Below are 26,882 nucleotides of genomic sequence, written 5' to 3'. Positions count from 1 at the left end.
TTACACACACATTGGTAAGGTACATATTTGGCTAAAAAAGAATGTTACATTTATAGCAGCGAGAGAGTGGAGAGAGCGCATTTGCTCTGCACCTTCCATGTGTTCTAAATTTGCAATTCCACAATTCATACTCATTCAATACAAATTAAAGTAGAAAGTGGTGTACAAAAAAAATGGATTTCAATTTTGAAAAGCTTTTAATTCTGATGCTTTAATTAATTTTAATACAGACTGTTCAACAAAAGGATAACAAGAAAAACAAAATCATATTTTATTTAAGGTCAAAATTTAGTTTTTAAATATTGGATTTTTTTTTCTTAGTCTGGTCCTAGTTTTTTATAAAATTGAAAACCGTTTGTTGTCTTACCTTCATTTGTAAATGAAGTCCATGTGCCTATCCTTCTCCACAAAAATCTCCGTCACTTTCTTGTAAAAGTCCTCCTTATTTTCCTTTAGTTTTAATCTTCCATTTTGGCAGTCAGTCAGAACAAAAAATAAAAATAAACAGACCGCTGCACTGCACTTGACTTTCTGATATCTCTTAACTTATTGACACCTCTGAGTAGAAGAACAGCAGCAACAAGCTCACATGCACCGCCTTCGGTGCAGCACGGTACTGTCTGCCTCACTTTGTGCCTTTTCACTGTAGTTTTATGTCCAATCAGCAAGACTAAATATATCACACATATTCATTAAAGATATTAGCCAGATTGTCGAAAGTCAGGGTGTATAATAAATGTGTCTGCAACATTATATTGGCGATATACAGAGAGACAGCAACAGGCACGTGCCAACTGCATGCATCAACTCAGTGTGTGAGGGACAGCGCAGTCTGAGGTGAGGTGAGACTCGTCTCGTCGCTGCCATTCCACGCATTTCTCCCCTGTATTTGACCAAGAAATGTGCCAGTTCAGCGATTATGACTACAAAAATGATCAAAATTATTGGACTCATACATGAAAACAAATTTATAGCACAGACAAGTGGACAAATTTATTTTATGTTATCATTATTAGATTTTATCATAATGACTCACCTGCCTCCCCAGACTGCACATCCCTGAAGCAGACGGAGCCTATGAAAGAAACTGAAAGAGTGCTTTTTGGTAGTGTGGACAGCTGAGTTACTTGGCCCTTACAAGACAATGAGTACAGCATTGTCTCCAATTTCATTTTGACCAGTGAGGTGGAGACCTCCAAATATTTGTTCCTTTGGTAGGGACAAACTAAAACAGAGGATGAATGACCAAGAGAAATGGATGTGATGAAGACAGCACAACCCTTTCTAGTCTTCTCGGTATAAACGGTAGATGCTCCCAGAAGGTGGTGTCTCATTTTGGACCTGACTGCCGTACAGAACACAAGAGAGAGAGAAAAATGTGTCCATTAAAGAGTACTGTTTCACGGAAACTGTCCCAAACAAACCACTATCAAGCGTGTGTTTTCCATTTTGTTGGCATTAAATTGGGTTTTGCCTAGTTGGCACTAAAAACATTTAGCTTTTGCCCTGCCTCATCATTCGCCCTGCTAAAATGCATACTTATTTCAATGCTTATTCCTTCTTAATTGATGTGACAGAGGAAAAAAGCCAAATCTGACATCATTTCATGCAAAACTCAAAAACCGGGCAGGACAAAATTATTGGCACCCTCAACTTAATATTTGGTTGCACGCCCTTTGGAAAAAATAACTGAAATCAAGCGCTTCCTATAACATTCAAAACAACCTTGTTAAACCTCTCAACTGGAATTTCCGACCACTCTTCTTTTGCAAACTGCTCAAGGTCTCTCAGATTTGAAGGGCACCTTCTCCCAACAGCAATTTTGAAATCTCTCCATAAGTATTTAATTGGATTTAGGTAAGGACTCATTACTGGCCACTGCAGAACTCTCTAGCGCTTCGTCTTCAACCATTTCTGGGTGCTTTTAGAGGTATGTTTGGGGTCATTGTCCTGCTGGAACACCCATGACCTCTGACGCAGACCCAGCTTTCTGACACTGGGCCCTACATTGCGCCCCAATATCTTTTGGACGTCTTCAGATTTCATGATCCGTTTCATGTACCGTTTCTCTCTAAAATGCTAGAAAAAGTAGTCACCAGTCAGCTTCAGTCACACCTTACGCATTACAATTTATTTGAGAAATTCCAGTCTGGTTTTCGCCATGGTCATAGTACAGAAACGGCACTAACACGGGTTGTAAATGATATTCTGATATCCTCTGATGAAGGAAACTCCACTGTAATCATGTTGTTAGACTTAAGTGCAGCGTTTGACACCATTGACCATTCTATTTTACTGCACAAGCTAGAAAATGATATTGGGCTTAAAGGCACTTGTTTAGTTCTTATTTATCAAATTATACACAGAAGTTCAATATGGTGTCCCGCAGGGCTCAGTACTGGGACCTTTACTGTTTTCACTTTACAAGCTTCCACTGGGATCTCTCATTAGGAAACATAATGTTAATTTTCACTCATATGCAGATGACACCCAGTTATACTTTTCATTTAAATCAAATGAAGTTTCTCAGATGTTGTCTTTAATTAGTTGTGTTACCGAATTAAAGGAGTGGATGAATGAGAACTACTTGTCTTTAAATACAGATAAAACAGAGATGTTAATTGTTGGACGGAATGACGCTGATCACAACAATATTCTGTCATCATTTAACTCGGTTGGAATCCCAATTAATTTTACTGAATCAGCCCGCAATCTAGGAGCTATCTTTGATTCTAGCATGTCATTTAAAGCACATATTACAAAGTTGTCCAAAACATGTTTCTTCCATTTTAAAAATGTTAGGAAATTAAGGAACTTTCTAAATAAACAGGATTCTGAGAAATTAATTCATGCATTTATCTCTAGTAGGATTGACTACTGCAATGCGGTGTTCACTGGCTGTTCAAACTGTTCTTTATACAGCCTCCAGTTAATCCAAAATGCGGCTGCAAGAATTATTACAAGAACAAGAAAATATGAACACATAAATCCAGTTCTTAAATCCTTACACTGGCTCCTGGAAAGAATTAAATGGCCAAGGTCCGACTTAATTGTCTGAACTTATCATGACTTACAAACCAGAGCGCACATTAAGATCTCAAGATTCCGGTCTGCTTATGATTCCAAGGATTAATAAAATAACAGTGGGAGGTCGAACTTTTAGTTACAGGGCCCCTAAACTGTGGAATGGTCTTCCTGCTTCTATAAGAGATGCCTCTTCGGTCTCAGCCTTTAAATCCCAGCTGAAGACTCACTACTTCAGTTTAGCATATTCTGACTAGAGCTGCTGATTAACTGTACATACTGCATCTCTGTTGTCAGTCATTAGCACTGAAACATAAGTAACATGATAGTTATAATTTGATACTAACCCTCACCTATTCTTTTTCTGTTCTCAGTACTCAAATGTGGCAATTGGTGCCACGGCCCACCTGCCAAGTTGTTTGCCTGCCTATGGTAAAGTCATCCCTGATGGATGATCGCAGGAATCATGGGAAAGAAGGGTCCTTTAATCGGATTGGCTGGCCCAGCACTGTTTCAGCCGTGGAATGGCCAAATGGGGGAGGCAGCTTGATGGGTGAGGTTTCCAGGACTCTATAAATATCCAAATCTTATTATGTGATATCATCTACTGTTAAATTCTGCTCCGTACTTCTAAAAGTTTTATTTTTATGCTGTATTGAGGATTTGTTCTGTTCTGTGCATTGTATTGTATTGAACCCCTTCTTTTGACATCCACTGCACGCCCAACCTACCTGGAAGGGGGTCTCTCTTTGAACTGCCTTTCCCAAGGTTTCTTCCATTTTCCCTACAAGGTTTTTGGGAGTTTTTCCTTGTCTTCTCAGAGAGTCAAGGCTGGGGGGCTGTCAAGAGGCAGGGCCTGTTAAAGCCCATTGCAGCACTTCCTGTGTGATTTTGGGCTATAAAAAAAATAAACTGTATTGTATTGTATTGTATCGTATGATGCCTTGCACACAGTCAAGGCATCTAGTCTCAGAGGCAGCAAAACATCCCCAAAACATCTTAGATCCTCCACCATGTTTGACTGTAGGTACTGTGTTGTTCTTTTCTTCGTAGGCCTCATTCCGTTTTCTGTAAACAGTAGAATGATGAGCTTTACCAAAAAGCTCTACCTTGGTCTCATCCGTCCACAAGACGTTCGCCCAGAAGGATTTTGGCTTCCTCAAGTACATTTTGGCAAACTCCAGTCTGGCTTTTTTATGTTTCTGTGTCAGCAGTGGGGTCCTCCTGGCTCTCCAGCCATAGCGTTTCATTTCATTCAGATGTCGACAGATAGTTCGAGCTGACACTGTTGCACCCTGAGTCTGCAGAACAGCTTGAATATGTTTTAAAGTTGATTGGGGCTGTTTATCCACCATTTGGACTATTGCTCGTTGCAGTCTTTTATCAATTTTTCTTTTCCATCCACGTCCAGGGAGATTAGCTACAGTGCCATGTATTATGAACTTCTTGATTATGTTGTGCACAGTGGACAAAGGAACATGAAGATCTCTGGAGATGAACTTATAGTTTTGAGATTGTTGATATTTTTCCACATTTTTTGTTCTCAAGTCCTCAGACAATTCTCTGTTCTTCTTTCTGTTCGCCATGCTTAGTGTGGCACACTCAGACACACATCAGAAAGGTTGAGTCAACTTTTCTCCATTTTAACTGGCTTCAGGTGTGATTGCTATATTGCCAGTAGCTGTTTCTTGCTACAGGTGAGTTCAAACGAGCATCATATGCTTGAAATAAAACGATTTACCCACAATTTTGAAAAGGTGCCAATAATTTTGTCCGGCCCATTTTTGGAGTTCTGTGTGACATGATGTCAGATTTGGCTTTTTTTCTCTGCTTTTTTTGTGTTGTTCCAATGCATATAAAGGAAATAAACATGTGTATACCAAAATATTTGGAATTGCAACAATTTTCTGGGAGAAATGGCGCATTTTCTGGGAAAAGGCATTACTTTTCAAAGGGAGTGAAATGCATGTGCAAACTGATGAGACCAAAATCCACTCTTAATGTTTACATATGAAATCTTTTAATTGTAAAACATTTATAGACATTATTTTTGGTTTATTATATACTTGTTGCCCCACAACCCTGCTCAGAAGTAAGCAGGCTTAGAAAATGGCATGGTGTAGGTATATAATGATTATTTACTGGCGCTGTATTTTTCTTTGGATAGACTTTCCCCAGACTCCAGTCTATCAGTATTACAAATATACAGAAAACATCAAAAACACAGCAGTACATTTTTAGTAAGAACCACACTTTTTGATTTTTTTACACAAGAAAGAAAAACAATATGGAAAGGGAACAATCCTCATATTCTGTCATTGTACATCCATTTTGTAAACTGATGAACACACTGGTACTGCTCTCATGATGAACCTTCATTCCAGGCATTTACTGGGCCTGATTAATCCATTTTGACAATTGCCAGGCAATGGCAGGGCACACTACTGCAAACATGCACATTTTTCTCAAACTTCAATAGTTTAGAGCCTGAAGGATGCGGGTAAACTCCCCGTAGTCAGATTCAGACCCATTTTTAGACTTTGAAGACTCTGTGATGGAATTCAGATTAGCAATTTTCCCATACAGTGTGCATCTATAAAACATGTGAGGTCTATAGTGAATAAACACAAGGCTGGCACGAAATAAACTTTAAATTCAGTCATTTGTAATCAGAGCAGTAAGTCATCAGATTAGCATCTGTTTTGTTGATACTGACACTTTACAATTATTGAGAAAGTTGGCATAGTAATTATAACACACATAATACTGGTGCGTACCCCTAAACATAAACATAAAATGGAAATCTGTCCATGAATATGTCCACACAGAGCTCTAACACATTTTAAGAATTAAATATAAAAAGGAAATTTAGCACCATTGTTTATTCATAATCTGAAAAATCTTTACAGCAAATTAAAGTTTACTATTTTTTATTCTATTCAACCACCTGGCAATTACAGGAACTAACGTATAGGGACTGTGCATGTTTTTTATGGTGTTAAATTAATTTACTCAATGTTGTCACACATGGTTACCTTCCTAGCTCACCTACAACATGTGGTACTACCCCAGGATGAAAGGGGGTGCTGTCCCTAACAGTCTTGTTTCCTTTTTCCCTCACAGTCCTTGAGGGCAACGAAAAAAACACCCCTTGAAGGTAATGAAGCCAAGACAAGCCCACCTCTTCTGGTCTGCTAGGTATTAAAGGGACCCAACTGCCATGGAGAGCACAAGCGAGAGAGAGCAGGAGAGAAAATGCGTCCCTTAAAGAGTACTGTTTCAAGGGAATTGTCCCAAACAGAGAGCACCATCGAATGTGTATTTTATTTACAGTTTTCCTGTTGGCATTAAATTGGATTTTCACACATTTATCCATCAGAGAATTCAGGAAGGTCTAAGTAGGGAGTATTGGAAAAAGGGGAATCAACTCAAGCCTCTTCAGTCCCAAGAATATACAATGATCAACCAATTTTAATGATAGTTTGTATAAAGATATGAGGGGAAATAAAAAGGAAATCATTTGACCAACCAAATAAATACTGTATGTGGTATTTTATCATTGTCAATGATAGTAATATTATTATGATTATTAATATAGCCATACAGTTTTTGGCCTTACTTTTTACAGGCAGCTAAAGTCTGCCCAGGCAGAAGTGAACGCAAGCCAGGAACCAAGCCTGGAAGGGACTAGTGATGGGGGACTCGTGAATGATTTGTTCTTTTTCAACAACTCTTTTCAGTGAATCATATAAATCAATTTGTGAGCATGAACAAATCAATTCACTGGATTTCAATGGGACTATAGCTAAAATGCAAGTGTGTTCTGCGTGACATTGTCATCGTCTTCTGTTCGGCTGCCCGCTGGTAGAAGTCAATAGTGCATGTGCAAGAATCACCTGACTCACTGAACGAACCAAGAATTAGTCCAATGATTCTCGTTCATTTGATTCATGAACAATTCACTACCCAAGAATCAGTGCAACGATTCCCACATATATGAAACTGATGTAGGAACTATTAAATGATATATTTTTAGTGTGATCAGAGGGGATTTCGAGGGGATTAAATCATCCCAAAGGAACTACAGCATAAGCTATCCCTAAAAATAAATAAAATAAATCAAAAGAATTGGTTAACTTAAATGGGTAGTGTGAAAGAATCGATTGAGTAAATTGAATTGAAATGCCTATCACTAGAAGAGGCCCCCAGTCAAGCACACTGGGCAGTTGTAAGCATGCCCCTCAACGGCAGGGTCAATTTAGACTCATCCATTTAGCTAGGAATCAAATCAAAATGGCCAAAGATGTCAAGCTGCACTGTTGATGATGTATGTCATACCTACTCATTGACAGGGAGTTAATCCTTATACTGTTTGCACTAGTTTTCACTTTTTCTCACTGTGAAGTTTATTCAGGATTGGAAAAATTGCTGCTCCACTCTAAGAGTGATAATATATAATGTGTGCAAGAGCGATATTTTGAATTTTCAATTTTTACTTTGACTTCTGGTAGCTGCTCTGTGATGGACAGGCTTGTGCCTACGGCTGCTCTGGCTGTCTGTAACAATATAACACTAATTAAGCAAATTCTTCAAATGGACAGTTGGGTTACCTGCTAAGGAAACTGGAACAGTTCTATAAAAATAACTACTGATTATGTTTATAGTAACAAATATTTGCTTTCAGTGACCATAACCCATAATATGCATATAGGGTGGTCCAGATCTAATTATGCAATTTCATTATGCTATAACTTATTAAGTTTATTACATAGAAAATCACCCGAAAAATCCCGGACCATCGAGAAGTGTGCGAACTGACGACATGAAGAATTGTCTTCGTGCCGAACTGGAATTGTCCCCACATAAATCTAAGTCATCCAGATGATCTGGATCTGCATAATTAGAACTGGACCACCCTGTACATTTGAATAAATAATGTTGTTAATAATAAAAAAACAGAAAACAGAAAGGGTGACAATGTAACAAAGAAGGCCTTTCCTTCCAGCTTTACTTTTGAGTTAACATTTACGACTTTAACTTGTATCATCAGAAGTTTGAAATTGGTATCAATGATTTGCAGTCCTATCAGGTCCACTTACTGGCACAATATTGGTGACTTGAGTTTTCTGCAAGCTGACCTGCCAGTAGGCGTATTGGATTTAAATCTTGATATCATCCATACTTTACATGAGCACCTTGTCCATAGAAAAATACCTGGAACAGAATAGCGATGTCAATACAAATCTGCATGATGCCACATAGCCAGAACTGGGCTGGTGTCTCCTTGATAATAAAATAGGCCGTTTTATAAATGTCTCCTGACATCCACAGCAACACCATCTTAATGCTGAAAAACAAAAATAAAAACCCGGATTGACAATTTTGCTGTTCATATGTCTTTTAAGCCATGTCAGAAAAATAACCATGCAGAACCACACCTAGAAAAAGTTTTATCAGCATATACACTGTGTGCACAATTATTAGGCAAGTGAGTATTTTGACCATATCATCATTTTTAATGCGTATATTCCAACTCCAAGCTGTATTAACTTGAATGCTTATGGATTTAAGCACGCTCAGGTGATGTGTATTTGTGTAATGAGGGAGGGTGTGGCCTAAGGAGATCAACACCCTATATCAAGGTGTGCAGAATTATTAGGCAGCTAGATTTAACTGACTCTGAAAAGTCAAAAATTGTAAAAAGTCTTTCAGAGGGATGCAGCACTTTTGGAATTGCTAAGATATTGATGTGTGATCACAGAACCATCAAACATTTTGTTGCAAATAGTCAACAGCGTCGCAAGAAACGTGTTGAGAACAAAAGACGCAAATTAGCTGCCAAAGATTTGAGAAGAATCAAACGTGAAGCTACCAGGAACCCATTATCCTCCAGTACTTTCATATTCCAGAGCTGCAACCTACCTGGAGTGCCCAGAAGTACAAGGTGTTCAGTGCTCAAAGACATGGCCAAGGTAAGGAGGGCTGAAACCCAACCACCACTGAACAAGAAACATAAGTTGAAACGTCAAAACTGGGCCAAGAAATATCTGAAGACAGATTTTTTTCAAAGGTTTTATGGACCGATGAGATGAGAGTGACTCTTGATGGACCAGATGGATGGACCTGTGGATCAGTAATGGGCACAGAGCTCCACTCCAACGTGGAGGTGGGGTACTGGTATGAGCTGGTATTTTTAAAGATGAGCTAGTTGGACCTTTTGCATTGAAGATGAACTCAAAATCAACTCCCAAACCTACTGCCAGTTTTTCGAAGACACTTTCTTCAAACAGTGATACAGGAAAAAGACCATGATTTTTATGCAGGCCAATGCTCCATCACTTGCATCGAAGTTCTCCACTGCGTGGCCAGCCAGTAAAGGCCTTAAAGATGAAGGAATAATGACATGGCCCCCCTTCCTCATCTGACCTAAACCCTATCAAGAACTTGTGGGCACTTCTTAAACGCTAGATTTACGGGGGAGAAAAACAATACACCTCTCTGAAGAGTGTCTGGGAGGCTGTAGTCACTGCTCCACAAAAAGCTGATTGTCAACAGATCAAGAAACTGACAGACTCCATGAATGGAAAGGCTTATGACTGTTATTGGAAAGAAGGGTGGCTATATTGGTCATTGATTGATTGATTTTTTTTGAAATGTCAGAGATGTTTATTTGTAAATTTTGAGGTGTTTGTTTATTATTCTCACTATAACAGATGAAAATAAACAAGTGAGATGGGAAAATTTTCATTTTCCTTTAGTTGCATAATAAATCTGCACACTAATAGTTGCCTAATAATTGTGCGCACATATGTATTCCCCTGATGATGTTCACACTCACATTTCCGTTGTGAAACATTCAGGTTTCAGGTTTATTAACATTTTGGATTGACTGATAGCACTGTGTTTGTTCCATATTAAAATTAATCCTTAAAAATACAACTTGCCTAATAATTCTGCACACAGTGTAAGACATGCATACAAGAGAAGACTTGTTAGGTTTTGAACATTGTGCAAACCATAAGTGGGAAAATGAAAAGTACCAACAGTCCTGTTATCAATTAGCTATGACACTTTGTCAATTATTTTTTAACTCTATTATAAAAAAAAAATCTTGTGATGATATGAGACTTTTTTCCTTGGAAGGGACGTGATCTTTGGAAGAGAGATCTTTTGAAAAGAGAAAGAGAGACACTTTCACGTCCTGCAAGACAGACAAGTCACGTCATACTTATAACCTTTGGAAGCAAGTCCCATGATACACATGCAGAGCAGGTTAGAGAGACAATGGAAGTAGGAAAATTTGAAAGTCTCAAAAAAATGAGAGTAAAGATCGCATTACCGCAAACAAAAGGAAAATATTACTCGTTGAAATAACGTGTATCTGTCTAGTAGCTAACTAAAAAGGATCTAACTGCAGCGTGCATTCTCACTCTCAGTCACTCTCAGTGGGCCTACTGATGTCACTCACAGTCATCCTCTTTAATAAAACCCCTGTGTGCGTCCGGATGTCCGTGTGTGTGTGTGGCTTCGGGTGAAGTGTGCATGCATGGGGCCACTCGGCACGTGTTCAGTCTCTTCCTGTGCATTCCCTGTGTGTGCAGAGAGACAGACACACACAGGCACGTGCGCGCGAGACAGACAGACACACACGCAGGCGCATGCGAGACACGCACACATGCAGACACACGCGCTTAAGAGAGACACACACACACGAAAGACAGACACACACACACACACATGCAGGCCCGCGAGTGAGACACACACACAGACACAGACGCGCGCGTGCATTGTTGCAATGTTACTTTTCTTGGTTGTTTATTAAATTACGGATTTTTCAAATGTTCATTTATTTCCCTGTGCTTAAAACTCATTAAAAAAAAATGTTGTTAGCAAGCGGGTCGTAAGGCTATAGCGTGAACTCTTGCAGTGTTAGTTTTCTCTGTTGTTAAAGGTTTTCTTAGTGTTATTCAATGTTTTACATTTAGTTTACTATTACGCTGTGCATTCAATTTGTATAATTAACTATTTGTGCTTAAAAACTTAAAAAAATATATATATATTTGAATACAGTTCATACGGTCTGGAATGGATTAATTGTATTTACATACAATCCTGTGGTGGAAATTACTTTGGTTCACAACCAAATCGGGTTACAACCAGAGTTTTGGAATGAATTATGGTCGTGAGCCGAGGTTCCACTGTATTACTGTCAGACAAAATTACAGGCATTTTACGGAAATACAAACCAGTATTACTGAGAGAGAAAATTAAAGGCACACAATTACAGCCACATATGAGGTCCCTTGCCATTTAATATAGACTGTTCCTAGTAATGCTTATGCACTACTGTTCTAGCGCCCGTTATTGTAACGGGCTTAATGTCTAGTGTTCTTCATAAAGCAGTCAGTTGAGTAAAGAAGATCAACACAACAGAGCTAGAGATAAAGAAAAAATTAGAAGTTTAGGACTAAGGTGAGTTTGTTGTAATTGGCTTAACTTTTATCTGTTGGAATACATTTTATAATGCATTTAGTAATAAAACATGTTGCGTTTCTCATTTTAGCAGACATTAGAATTAGCACTGTTGTTGAGAATCCTAAGCAAATTGCTATATTATTGAAACAACGGACAAACTGGCACTGTAATGTAAAAGAAAAATGTAAATAGAGAAAAACAGTAAATAAAAATAATAGAGGAAGTACTAATTTGAGCACTTTGAGTAGTAAGCAAAGCTCGATATAAATGTAAATTATTATTATCATTATTATTATTATTATTAAAGACTATTAAATATTCTGGAGATTTGTTTTCATTAATGTAAGAAAAAGAGACAGAGAAGGAATTGTGTAAATAAATTATTATATATTCCATTAAAATTTATAATAAGGTCACGCTGGCCACCCAGGCCCCCACAGTCATACCATCAACTACTATGTGACAGTCAAATGAATTCCAATGGGATTAGTACTTCCTCTACCAACCTGACAAAATGCTCAACAAGTGAAACAATTCAAATGAATATAATAATTGTTTTGTGAATTTCCCATTCTAATGTCCATTTGAAAAGACAGACTGTTACCCTCTGTTGATTACACATTATTAATGCACAGGATTCTCCTGCACTCACGTTAGCTCTTTTTATGCAAAGTCACATTTAAAATGTATAAGCAGTTCGATTTAATTTAATTTCCAGTGCAGACTGTCAGTCCAAAGAAACATTTGGCAACCAATAAGCTTCTTTGCATAGTTCAGTGCTTTAAACAATGTCGCAAGTGCTTGATACATTAACTAAAACCGCACCGTAATTTGCTGTTTGGCTCATTGTGCTAATAAACTTGATGAAAGCCCCATAATAGTGAACAGTACTGCAGTTATGTTTATACAGTGGGAAACAGTTTGCTGACTTAAACAATTATCTGCCAGGCCTTGGTGCTGTCACCTAACACTTTCTCTCTTTCCTTCAATGAAGACCTACAGAAGGAAATTCTGCCTGATGACCTCACTTCCGGTCCAAGCTCTCCTGAACTCACTTCCGGTCCTGACCATATACTCTCATTGTCTTCAGTTCTGTCTTGGCCTTTGTCTGAAAGATACTGTATAACTCTTTTTTGCACACATATTTCCAAGTATACAGGGTGGCTACCCCAAACCCTTACCTTTATGTTTGTGATTCTTTCACAACAGTTACATTAATACAGTTTAGGTTTTACCTACTTTTTCTCATTCAATGTAGTTAGCTAACATCATCGTCTTTACACATTACAGTTTTTTACATTTTAAAAGGCTGATATATAATAATTTTAGATTGGTAATTAATTTATTAATTTTCACCTAAGCAAAGAATTCACAAACTAGTTAATTAATTTACTTATTTTATGGGTATATTAATTCATCAACTAAGCAATCAGTGCCTAAAGTAGATGAATTAATTTATTTATTTCACTGATTCATCTTGCACTGCACAATTGACACTACACAGCCGAATACATGAAAACCAACACGTAGCACTCAATGTACAGCATAAATAAACAATAATTCAGCCTACTACTGCATGCCCCAAATAAAGAGAAAACACAAAACTGTGTAATAAAAGATTAGCTGTACTGTATGTTGAATGTAGCAGCACGTCATATTCAATCCCTCTCAAAGTGCTCCATAAATCGGAATTTCTTTGCGGGTTGTGATTAAGCTTGGCATATGATGGTTTGAACACAGGAGACACATGTTTCACAAGGGACAAAACTTGAAGCTAATCACATTTTAACATGCAGGGGAGCCTGTTCTTTCTTTTTTTTTAAGTGCCCACCAAATTAAATTCTTACGCTTTTTCCACAATGAAATCCAAAATGGGAAATTCAAACAACAAGCTGTGCTACCGCAATGACAGTTTTGCAAATATTCTGGGCAACCTGAATTGTGAACACATCATAGAAAAAACGAGCCGATGCTGTGAATGTGAACATCATTGTTGCAGGTCATATTTGTTGAACATTTGACCTTTTTCACCAAATACTAATTTTTATTCAGTTTGGTTTTATTATGTAAAACACATGCATTAACAATGTATATACATATCTAAACAGCTATTTTAATAGTTCACTTTTGAGAGGCAAACGTGCCTAGATTGGGGGGTGGGCTTGCCAATTGCTACTATGTCTGCATGTGTCAGTCTGCCTGTGAATGCAATCTGTATGCCAGTTGATGCCCATTTGGAGAGATGGGTCAGACTTCAGCCTGCAATACGTATGACATAGGTCAGGTAATGCTCACTATGTCAGCCATTAAACACCCTTTGAGTCAGATAACCCTCACACAACCCTAATCTTAACCATAGTGCAACTGGGCATGTGATGAGTGCTTCATGACTGACGTTGTGGGCGTTTCATGATGTTGGGCTGTTATGTGACTGATCTCTTAGGTACTGCGGATTGCAACTATGCTCTTTTGCACTTAAACACTAAATCAGGTGTCCCTTGTTTTCCATAGTGGGTAGTCTGTATTATTTGACCTCTGTGTGTGTGTGTGTGTGTGTCATGGGGTTATCTGGGGCATGTGTCCCTTCAGTAGCACATATACTGCAGACTTCAAGGAGCACATGCCCCTTGGTGTACGGAGGGTGCTTAACGTCATAAACAGTACCCAGCGGATAACAACATTCACTCAGCATCATCTGAGTTCAATGACTGAGGATCCTCCCCCTTGGTGTCTGGAGTATGCACCCCTTAACTTTTATAAATTGTGCCCCTCAGGTGCTGGGACCCTGAGAGGTCACCTATGTCACCTAATAGATTGATTCTGATTCTGAGCACCAAGTTGTTTTTTAATGACAAGTCACAGTTTATTCATGTATAATCAACTTCAGTATTTGACTTCCATTCAAACAATCCAATTGTTGTTATTATGTATTTAGCTGATGCCTTTATCCAAGGCGATTTACAAAATGAGTTATAATACTGTATATACAAGAATAATTAGGAGCTGCATGCAATTATTGCCTTACTGCCTATCTATCGCATAGATGCTAATCACTCATATAAGGCTGATTTAATTGAGTTAAAAACCACTAGAAAACCACAATCCCCAAAGAAAAAACAATAGAGTCCCAGGGAGAACATGCATACTCCATAAAGATAATGATGGGCACTCTTCAATTTTACTTTCCAATCACAAGCAAATTCAACTCTAAAGGACTACCAGGGGTGTCGAACTCTGGGCCTGGAGGGCTGCAGTGATTGCAGGTTTTCATTCTAACCCTTTTCCTAATCAGTGACCAGTTTTCACTGCTAATTAAATTATTCTTCCCTTTATTTTAAAAGCCCTGTTTTAAGGATTCAGTCCTCTGAATTAATTCTTTTCTTCATTAAATGACAGCCACACAGAAATGAGATATCAAACAAGCCAACAGATGACCTGCTAAATTGGGGCTTCAAACTCCAACCAGTTTCACTCCAATCATTTTGTTAATGAGAAGCTGATTCTTGCTGTTAATTAAATTCATTATTTAATTCCATGGCTTGTTGCTGCTCTCATTCTGCCATAGCAGACAATTCTAAAACTGTTTTTTAAAAGAACACCATCAAAATGATTTGGTGAGCTGAGAGATCAACCTTACTTTATTTTCAGATATTGTGTGATGGGCACAGATGAACTGGTCATGTGGTGGCTTGTTTTGTGTCTCATTATTGTTTGGCTAAGGGGCCTGAGTCAAGTTAATTAAAGTTAAGGCAAAAGAAGTTAATTAGCAGCAAAAACTGGTCACTAAATAAGAAGATGGTTAGAATGAAAACCTGCAGCCACTGCGGCCTTCCAGGACTGGAGTTTGACACCTGTGGTATGTCTTGGATACCCCTGTTTCTATTTATTTGCTTCATGAAATCAGCAAGTTGACAGCTTCCAAATGGTAACTGGCATGCGGTCGTGTGTCTCTTTTTGAGCTTTACTTGTGTTTTCTGGTTTAAAAAACAAAAACAAATCTGCCCTGATTTTCTCACCAGACAATGGAAGTTTGATCATTTTACATTCCTTACATGCTGCTTCTGTGTGTCTGTTGTAAAAAAATGACTCTATTTAAAGATGTAGATTACTAAAGTAAGCTGCTCCATCACAATGAAAGACTGGATGGATGCGCAGATCGATACAGAAATCATTACAGGGGCATCCATTGATGTGCCGCAGAACTGCACACTGCCGGCAAGAGGGTTCATTACACTGTATCAATAATCAAACACCTGAGAGGAAAACAACTGACAACTGACATCCATGCTTGTTAAAAGGTTTAAAAAGCTTAACAATCACTTTTAAGTGATGAGCTTGAAAGTGACACCTTAAAAGACCATATTAACAAATTAGGCTGAAGGAAAGCAAATAAGGGGGTTAAAAACTCTACACAAACAGACAGGGGTCCACATACACAGTGTCTAATGAGGTCTCCTTGCCTAAACGTCCAACACAATTTGGTCAGAAGGATCTTGGAATATCCGACATGTCACTTTTAATTTAAAACTGGAAGAGGTAAGTTGCTGATTAAAATGAGATGGAATTCATCATGTTGAAGAGAAGGTGGCCTTACAATTTTAAATAATTGATAGGAGTATTATTTATCATTTTAATTTTAAACATTGTAACATCAATCATTTTATATGGTTTTCTTGAAAGCTTGACTTTGAATATCCAAATGTATTTTTCACTCACAGAATGACAAAGCAGTGCTGGCATCTCTGGGTTCATTTTGTCAAAATGCATTAACTATTAATGCAGGTCCTGTAATGGGACAGGCCTCGGGGCTACAAAAGAGAACTTTGTCATGCCTGCATTTTGTCTTTGTGCTTCCTTATTGCACTCCTCTCTGATGCATGGTCACACACAGAGAGATCAGCAGTGGCTAATGGAAACATGGCAGTGTGCCTACTGCTTAAATGACCAGATCATGAAGAAATATGAGGTACTGCTCATAATGGCGCTTTATAAGGAGTGAAAAAAGGAGCAGCTCTTATATGCTATATATATATATATATATATATATATAAGGTGTAAAGTCCCTTGAACAATGTTGGGTTTATACAACAACAACAACATTTATTTATATATTACGTTTTCATAAAAATGATGTTGTTCAAAGTGCTTTACAAGATGAAGAAAGAAAAAAAGAAGAATATAAAAAATAAGGTTAGGCAATACTAAGTAACAAAGAATAAGATAAGGTCTGATGGCCAGGGAGGCCAGAAAAAACAAAAAAATTTGTGTAATCAATTAGTTTACATGTATTGTCACGTGTACAGAGTACAAGAAATTTTGACTAACATGCAATATGCACTTGCCTCCATCACAGCAAATCTTTGGTAAAATATAATGACACAGAATGCAATGAAATATTGGAAGTATTTGTGTTATTTAGATGATGAACAGACTCACTATGGCATAGTTTGATCAAGATTTCTTAAGAGTGTCAAACTACATTACATCACTGAAGAAGATTGCATCACATCATTATAACACATTATATGTTGTATATTGGTACTTGTGCAGAAGACCACTTAGTAAGGGCAGTGAGACTGAGAGAGAGCCCTCGGTATATAATACAATACGCTCACCGCTACAGTAGGAGTGAAGAGACCTGCTTGCTCAGCTAAGCAAGAATAATTCTCTTTAGTGAAGATGAATAGAAGTATTTGCTTCTGATTCAGAGGTCCTGGGTTTGTGGCCAGTGTCTCAGTGTGAGGACATGAAATGGAGGGGTCTGTGACCCCAACTGATTCTACAGTGGTGGCAGGGTTCCTCTCAATTCATCTAAATGTAAAAAAATTAGAAGAATCCCACCCCACCTCTTTTAAGTCAGTGGGTAAATAATGTTTTATATTATTTGAAATTAGACAAAAGTCAAATTCCCACTTAGAGGATCTGTTCAAAACTTTTTTTTTTTAAATATGGCAGGATCAAATCAATAACATTTTAGAATAATCATCTATATCGGGGGGGAAAAGGATACTCTTTCCTCCTTGCTGATTTTAAAGATTTGCTCTGGTTGTCGGCTCTCCTCTCTTTCTTTTGGGTAGAGGCTGAATTTTGGTTTGTTAAGTTTTACTTGCCTGTATGAATTGTTATTTGTTTCCAATTAACATCAACAAAAGTATATGCAAAATGAAAAAGGAAAAATAACTTCTCTGTCTGCCATGAAAACATTAAGATGACATACTACAGGTGGCAGAAGTACTGTTAAGGGTATCACAATGGTCTGATGTAAATCATTACAGACCAAACAACACCATCATATTGTTTGGCTGATTTCTATGCGTGGTTGAAAGACAAGTGAATTTAAATATTTAGCTAGGCAAGAGCAAACGAGGGACAGATATCGTAAGTTCGGTAATTTAAACTTCATGCAAAAAAAGTCTGCACACATAACATTCTGGTGTAGCCCTACCAGAATTCACATTAATACAATATTAATTGCCTAACATTTTTGAAGCAGATTATCCATTTGTCCTTGTCCATTTTACAAATGAGTTTACTTTTTTGTTTCTTAGGTTTTGTTTTGTGGTCATGCTTATTTGTTCTGTTTTAGTCTATTTTGCCTTTTTTTTTTTGTTTTTCACTTACTAGGAGCTACTTTATTTTAGACAGTGTCGTCTGAAAACAAAGGGAGTGATAATATACTGTATATAGTTGAGTGAGGGAGACTTACTGAATGTAACAAGCTGCAGTGCACTGTGCTTGTAATATCATGTCAATCCATTCGCTACTACAAAAATTACAGGGACCCAAAATGCCATTCATTTTGTAGATATCTTAGTTCACCTAAACAGACCTATGAAGACTTGTGCAGTCTTTAAAAATGTAGAAAATAAAGCAGAAGGACGTCTGCTGACCTCTATTCATGTGTTTATTTGCTAACAATGGTGTGATACAACGACCTAGACAGAGTGACACAGAGGTGAGTGACCATTCAAGAGCTACACATACACAGTAACTAATTAAAGTGTTTAAAAGCTTTAAAGGAAAATGCATCCTAATCCACATATCTTTACGTCAAAGCCAGCTAGAAAGGATGATTCTGTTAGAAACATCTGGTAGGCATCAAACAGGAAAATACACAGTGTAGATGACAGCTTCTACATCTGATTAATTCCACACTTAGTCCTAGGCAGCTGATGACATATCCAGCATTAATGTGCCATTAACAAATCAAAATGTTAACCTGACAGTGAAATTAAGCTCGTTTCTAGTGTGGAAAACACAACTTTTTCATATAAAAGTTATTTGAAACCATTCAATATATTTTTAGTTTCTCAGTAGAGAATGCAAATAGGTGAGTTAAAACCATTAGCGATAGACGTTGAAATGGGTAATCATGGTGCCCTATGCATAACATTTATCATTTTAACTAAAAAAATAAATTTGTCACATTCTAAATGAATACGTTCAACTACAAGTGTCACTGTAGGTACCTGAGGGTTTCATATGATGCTCAAGCAATTTACTTCTTTTTTTAAAAAATGCTTGTTACCAGTAAAAATTTTCAGGGGGAAAAGATTATGATGGAGAGTATATAAATTAATGGCCTCCTGTATTGTATATGAGTTGAAGGCTTTGAGTACAGTAACTTAAACTTAACACTATAAAGCTGCTAGGGAATTTCCGCACTGTTGGGTTTAATGTGGTTTTGCCTCCATAAAGCATTTCATTTTTTCGCTTGAGTGTTTTTCAAATGAAAGACAGAATGTTCTGGTTCACCAAACAAGGATTTGATAAAATGATTTTTTTATGATGGGAATTAATGGATTCATCAATGAAATGGAAAATATGCCTTCCCTGTGAACAACAGACAAGGAAGAAAATAGTAAACATGCAACTAAAATTAACTGAACCACTGAGATGTTTAATACTGAAGCAAGAGGCAAACTGTCATCTGGTATGGTAGATCAGGGGTAATAATGCACAAAAAAGTGCTTTGGTGCAGAATAACATGTAACAATCGAATTGTGAACTCACACTTATCTTTATCAACAGAAAGCAGCAGAGAACTTCAACTCCTGGATGACCAAGCGGATAATAAATTTGTGGATGAAAGTAACATAATTTGTATGTCAAAAATTCTCCAAATGCTATCCATATGCCACATGACACATTTATTTGAACTTTTATGCAGTCAATCAGAGTTCTAACAGCTAACATTTTATTTCTCTTTGCCTCAGTTTTCGGTATAACCTTTTAATTGCAAATTTTAGAAATCCTTTCTTTATCTCCCTTGTGCATTTTGTATCTCTTCCTGGAGTTGGTCTCATAACTTGCATCTTAATTGCTAGACTTAAAAAAAAAAATGAAACAGCTTCGGCTAAGAAGTAAACTAAATCTGTTAACAGTGGTTATACAATTTATAGGAGTGCAAAGGCCATTTTGAGAAAAACAGTTCTTCTATGAATTGTTCATATACACCATCATTGTCTTTTTTTATAATGCTCTTCTCTGAAGTGAAATGTTGTAAACAAGAGAAACTGCAGATGGAACATATTCTGTATAAGCATTATGTAACGTTACAACATTCTATGGATATAACAAATATACAATCTAATATTCATTGGTCTAGACCCGTGGTTCTCAAACTCCTGGGGACCCCCTGTGGCTGCAGGTTTTTGTTCCAACCACATTCCTAATCAGTGACACTGAGCTCATTTAATTAGCTGGTATTTTTTTTTTTTCTTTTATTCGACATTCAGAAAAGCATAGCAGCATGACTTTTAAATTTATAATACATTTATAAATATTTCTGCTTTTGCTATAGATTTAAATGCTTAACTTTCTTTTGTTGATTTCATTATACTTTGCCCTTTCTCTGTGCAGTTTTCCCCCTTCATTGTATCTTAATAATGACAATTTAAAACGAGCAGATCAGACACGCTGGCAAAAAACACTGAATTATCAAGGCTGCAACTACTTTAGCGTCAAACCCACTAATTAGTAAATAATGCATTAATTAAACAATTAGAACACCTTGAAGAGTAGAATGAAAATCAAGATGAAAATACTGTTAAAAAGAAAAGAAATACATTATTCCTATATAACTGCTTGGTACATTTTAATATTTTTTTTTAGCAAACTTGGTTTTCTAATTAATATATTGTTCCCTAAATACAGAACTTGGGAAATATCAGTTCACTTAACTAGCCCAGGAGTTCAATTAAAAACAGAAGCTGGTTGGAACAAAAACCTGCAGCGACAGGGGGTCCCCAGGACTGACGTTGAGAACCCCTGGTCTAGACGACAAAGGCTGTTTATAGAAAGGTCATAGATTGATAAATTAAGTAGGTTACCAGATGGTCTAAATGAGAAATAATCAGCATGAAATGTTATTAACATCGGTTGTCAAAATTAAAGAAGGAACTTTTTCTTTTTTCAAATTATTTAGAATAAATACTTTGAAAAAAATTTGAACTTTTTAATAGTTTTTTAATGATTTTATGCATATTTAATTATGATTTTTTATATATGTTTGTGTATATATATATATATTTTTGTGTGAGTATGTATTGTGGCAGTAGGGGGCGCTAGTGCTCCCTTGAACCCTCAGGTGCCACGCTAGACACTGGATAAAAGTCCCAGACTTTTTATTAAGTAATAACGCTGTGCACAAAGCACCCTCCACACTACTCCTAAAGTACACAACAAATTTCCAAACAATACTATTCCTCCTCGCCCAGACACTTCATCCTCCTACCTCCCAGCTCAGCTCAGTGTCTGGACTGGCCCATAGTCCTTTTATACACCCTGACCCGGAGGTGTTCCTGCCCAATCAGTCCACAGTTCCTTATTCCTTCCAGGTCAGGGTAAACAGTCCTTTTCTTCAACCCGGGAGCACGTCATTCCTTCCTGTCATGTGACCGTGACGTATTCCCGGGTTATAGGGCACACAAGAGCCCACGAGCCCCCCTACAGCGACTCCCAGTGGCCCCCAAGGTATCCAGCAGGGCTGTGTATAAATACTACATAGTCCATAAGGCCCTGCTGGAACTCGGGGCACGATCCTGCTGTCGGGAGAGCTCCTCCTGGCGGCCTGGGGGTGAGGGCTGGAGCACGAACCCGGCAGTCCTCCACGGTATATATGTATATAACTTAAATGATATATATTTAATTAGGTGGGGATTGGGAGGAGTATTGGTCATAAAGTTTTATTTATTAGGAATATGTCCTTCTTAAGTCTGCATATGCTGGATTTATGTCCAAATCTCTGTTAATGGTGTTTTCATCTGATAGCCAAGATTCAGCCAGCTCTCTGGCACTTTTAGTGCTGGCCTTATATCTTATTTGTACATTGTCCCAGTTAAATGTATGTCCTGTTGATTTTGCTTGCATATAGATCAGTGATCATGAGTCCTTCCTCCTGACAGCGTTTTAAAGCTCCTGTATACGTGTTGCAATTCTTTTTGACGTTTGTTCTATGTATACCGCGGGGCAAGAACTGCATGGAATACTATAAACTGCGTTTCGTGTTTCTGCTGTCGATTTCTTGTTTTTGGCATTAAAAACACCAAAAAGAGTCGCAACTTAATTGCTTCAGGTATGCTATATGATATCTTTTTAAACATTCCCTTATCAGAGCAAATCCATTTTTTCCAAATGAAGTTTTAATGTCACATTTATCACTACTACCTTACATTGGGCTAAATTACATTCTGTGAAACAGCAGCTGAAATCTTTAGACATTTAAATATCATTTGTTATAATCATATAATAAACTTTCTGCCCATTTAACATATCTCAAGTACATTTGAAGGTATTGTCACACAGGTGCGCAAGGGAGGCAGCTAAAGGGCTCAAATGAATGTAATTATATGCCAGACCAGGGGATGGCAGAGTGCATTGATCCTTTTTTTTTACATCGGCAGACCAACCATAGAAAATTTAATCTGGACCCAATGACATCAATTTCAGTTCCGACCCAGAAGACATCACTTCCAGTTCCAGCCCCAAGGACGTCACTTCCCCTGCTTGATTGTAAAATAACCATGTTTGCCTGTCTGTTGGTTCATTTTTTGGATTGAGATATGTTAAGACCTGTGTAATATGAACCAAACCTTAATCTTTGGCAGCCATACTTCAAGTTTACAGGTGGCTGCCTCCAAACCTCTTCCTGTGTTGTCTAAATCCTTTCACAGTATGTTTAAATATGTTTAAAAGGACTTCTCAGAAGATCTACAAATGAATGGATCCCTGGTTAGAGGGTTTCAGGCAGCTAGGGAAGCTGCAGTTCTTTTTGTAACTAGAGAATGTAGAAGGGAAAAAATGGATCGATAAGTTTTCACACCCCCATATATGTCTTTTCTTCCTCTGAGTGGTGCAAAAAAGGCTCAAGGTTATCATGTCATTTATTAGCTGCTCAAGCATGTGCTTCAAGTTGCAAAAATTAAAGCCTATTTCTGCTCTGCAGGTAACTGTATTCAGCCACATTCCTCCATTCTGCTACAACATCTTAAAACTTTTATTAGATTATCATAAAATAGATTTTTGGATATCTCAAACTGTATTTTAGATATCCTGAAAGTAGATCAAAGTAATTTTAAGGTTTCTCTGCCTGTGTAAAATATATTTAAGATGTATTCTACTAAATGCATCCCAAATTCATAATAAAACATCTGAAATGTATTTTTTCAAAATATTGAAACTACTTTCTATTTTTTCTCAATAATTTTCAGCCTATGTTAAGATACCTTAAAGCAGTGCTTATCAGTCTTTTTGGTGTTGTGACCCACTTTTTCCCCATATACTGTGTCTTCGCAACCCACCAAGGGGGGCAAATCGACAGCGTTTACCAGAGTGGTTGGGGTGGCGGTCTCCCACCTGAAAATCGAGCATGACTGTTGGCCCAAAAGTGGGTCGCAACATAGTTGTTGAGGAACACTGCATTAAAATTATTTAGGAACTCCTTTAAAATATAGGGATCTTAAGAAGAAGCCATTTTAAGAGACCAAGAAATCAATCCATCCATCTAGAGGTTGCACGAGACTGTTTCTTCAAACACACGGTTCTCAGGTTATAAATGTTACATCCTAAATATCCTGACAAATAAAATCAAAAGTTTAGTTTTTTCTCTTCATTTTTAAACACTGCCTCAATTGGAAGGCAAATGCATGAACTCATATCAAATTTCTCTTTTGTTTTTAATGTGTTTAAAATCAATTTGTTAAGAGCCTTTTAAAGCTGAGTAGTCCAATTTGCAGGTGCTTCTTCCAACACTAATTAAGGAATAGTGTGACAGGAGTGTGTTCCTCTGAGGAAGCTGGAGGCTATCCCAGAAAACAGTGGGTGCATCCAAAGAAGGAATAATCCCTGGCGGGTGTTTCAGCCCATTGCAGGGTAACTCTAATTATTTCAGAGCTAAATCTTATTCCTTGATGATATGGTCTGCTTATGACCAAAGCACTAAAATTAAGCCTTGCTTGCAAGGGATGAGGTCATGCCCCATGGGATTACCTCCGAAATGCCAATACTCTACATCCATCCTTTTCCTAACCTCCAGTGAGACTATGTTACTCCTTTTAAATGAATCTGCAGCTAGTTAGCTGTTTAGATTTCTCTAGGGCTACTGAGAGTTGAGAGGAATTGGAAAACTGGGAGCTCCTTAAAGCAGATTAATTAGCATTATTGTATCCAATGAGGAGCTGGCTTCCATCCAGGAAGTAATTTAGAGTCTAGAGAGTATGTGACGCCAAGATAGAATTTAAAGCCTCTTTAGGCCAGAGGGGCAGTTAGTTAGGGGTAGGAGCTCACTGGCATAAGAAAAAGGTTGAGTAATGAGAAGAGAGAACACCGGTGGGCTACTTTGGAAATAATGTGTGCAGGTGTTCAAATACTTTTAAAGACAGGCCCAGAAGTGCAACAGATTTTATTTCTCTTCTATTGTTTTACCACTTTGTATCAATATAGACTCCTTCGACCTTGTGTATTTTATTACACCATTTCTGATATTTAAGTTTCTTTTGATAATATTTTGGATATGGAGAGAAATCACGAGGCACCTGGATCTGTTACAGCTAGTTATTCAAAAGAAATAGAAGAATAAAAAGTAATTATTGGGAATGAGCTCAAGTCAAAACAACATTCAAGTACAGTTGTTCAAGTTTTAAAAGGACAATATTATCACCAAAAATGTACGGTTGAGCTCTTGCCCTAGTCTGACATTTTTTATTCTGGTCCTTCAATTTATAATGTTTCTTGGTTATTCTCATTATACATTAGTCATTTATTGGGCACAGATAGAGAATAAAAGGAGAACATACTGTATGTTTAAATATGTGCTCAAGCATTATACTCCTTGCCAGTATGAGTATCTTTAATTTGAACTCAATCAAATTAACTCTTCATAAGATACAGAAATTATTTCGAGTTATTTTGAAAGGACACCTAGGCATCCAGCTGGCCCAGTAAAAAAAAAACATGAATCTTTGCTATCTGCCAAAGCATTAAACAAACACTGTTGCACACATTCATTACAGACACTCTTTCTTTTTGGATTTCTATCCAATTACAGATAGTCAGGAAGTGCATGACCCCTGCACTTTATACTCTCTATTCAGTGACATCACAGGTTGTGACCTCCAGCTGTTTTGTACAGTAATATAGTGAGCAACCATACGCAAACACAATTCAAAATGGCAGCACCCACAAGAAACAAATTGATGTGGTTAACAACAACAACATTTATTTATATAGCACATTTTCATACAAAAAAGTAGCTGAAAGTGCTTTACATAATGAAGAAAAATAAAAGACAAAATAAGAAATTAAAATAAGACAACATTAGTTAACATAGAAAAAGAGTATTGAACTATCAAATGCAGCACTGAAGTAAAGGTCCGATGGCCAGGGAGGACAGAAAAAACAAAAAAACTCCAGACGGCTGGAGAAAAAAATAAAATCTGCAGGGGTTCCAGGCCACGAGACCGCCCAGTCCCATCTGGGAATTCTACCTAACATAAATGAATTAGGCCTCTTTGTATTTAGGGTTCTCACTGAAGGACTTGATGATGAAGGTCATGCAGACTTCTGGCTTTTAATCCATCACTGGTTAAGATGTTAAAATATTTTAACACATCAAATGCTTGACTTTAGCACAAAATAAACCATAACTATAAATTCTCCATATTCCAAAACCCCAAACGACACCAATAACATGAAATAAATTATTTAAAATTATTAAATATTAAAGAATCATAACAAAAACAAAGAAATTGTAGGCCTAAACCTTAACAAAACAAATCACATTCCATATTGCAAACTACATGTAGCCACATATTTTCAAGACACTCAAAGGAAGAAGAACATAACAGCTCCCCATAGAGGACAAGTAAATAATTCTAGAATTTTATCTGAACTTTTCTAATAAGGACAGCAGTTTTTTTAAAGTCCCACCCCGCACTTGTAACCTGAAGTTCATAATGGCAATCTAACTTGAGTGCAAATTTTTTACAATGCAAGACTCGTTCAATCAATGGACCTGTAACATCTTGCGTCACCATTTCACGTTGATGAACAAATACCATTGTACAGGATTTTACTTACTGCAATGGCAGCTGGTTGAAAGGGGCTCATGTCTGACTAGAGAGTTTAATTGATAGTGGGATCCCTTGTTTCTAAATGTCTGTTAAATTTTCATTCTGAGCTCAAAACATAAAATGGATAAGAGCTCACCTTCAATAAGCAAGAATGTAAATCCACACGTGACAAAATCTGCTTGAATTTAGCAATTTTTCACATATATGTCAAGTGCTTGCACTTTGTCTTAAGTTTATGGTCACCTTTTTGAGAAAATAAAATTCAATGTATATTATATTTGTCACTTAAAGATGATATCTTTCATTTGATTTTTTTTGGTTGTGTTTTTGGTTCAACATGAGCCACTTTTCCATCTTGATTACCGAATATATTTAAAAAAACTGTAAGAATGATTGTAAATTTGAAAAAAAAAAGTAATCATCTATAATGAACATACTGTAACACTTCTAGCAACAACCTGGGGGAAAAAAAAACTGTTAAAGCTACTAGCTACTATTTAAACACTGCATGGCATAAAATCCCACTACTTTATACACTTTTACAGAAGAGCTGAGCTGCATTAGACACTTCCTAGAATTTCATTTGTAGCCCCCGCTTTCACAATCACTGCATCAGACTACACATTCCAGATTATTTTATTGGTTCTTTTAAATGAAATTGCTATTTTTTAAATTATTGGGTATAGGAAATACAGTACATTACAAAAACCAAACGAAGCAGCCATGCCCCCCAATCTCTTTTTGCCCAGGTAAATCTGTGCATTAATCTGGTCCTGCTGCTACCTTAGAGCTCTGGGTTTTGAATCCTCAACA

General features: G+C 37.3%; 1 protein-coding gene across 4 annotated transcripts in view; it reads right to left on the bottom strand.

Annotated features, from left to right (window-relative positions):
* Window positions 1–7,918: 7,918 nt before the first annotated feature.
* Window positions 7,919–26,882, bottom strand: part of si:dkey-246g23.2 (solute carrier family 66 member 2) — a 183,574-nt gene continuing 164,610 nt past the window's right edge. For all 4 annotated transcript variants that reach the window (XM_039763505.1, XM_039763508.1, XM_039763506.1 and 1 more), the window contains exon 5: window positions 7,919–8,371. In XM_039763505.1, coding sequence (XP_039619439.1) covers window positions 8,197–8,371 — 175 coding nt within the window. In that variant the 3' untranslated portion in view covers window positions 7,919–8,196. The remainder of the gene's footprint in view (window positions 8,372–26,882) is intronic.

Source organism: Polypterus senegalus, chromosome 9 (assembly GCF_016835505.1).
Source record: "Polypterus senegalus isolate Bchr_013 chromosome 9, ASM1683550v1, whole genome shotgun sequence".
Lineage (NCBI taxonomy): Eukaryota > Metazoa > Chordata > Cladistia > Polypteriformes > Polypteridae > Polypterus > Polypterus senegalus.
Note: the sequence above shows the minus strand (reverse complement) of the source record. Positions and strands in the feature narration are given on the sequence as shown.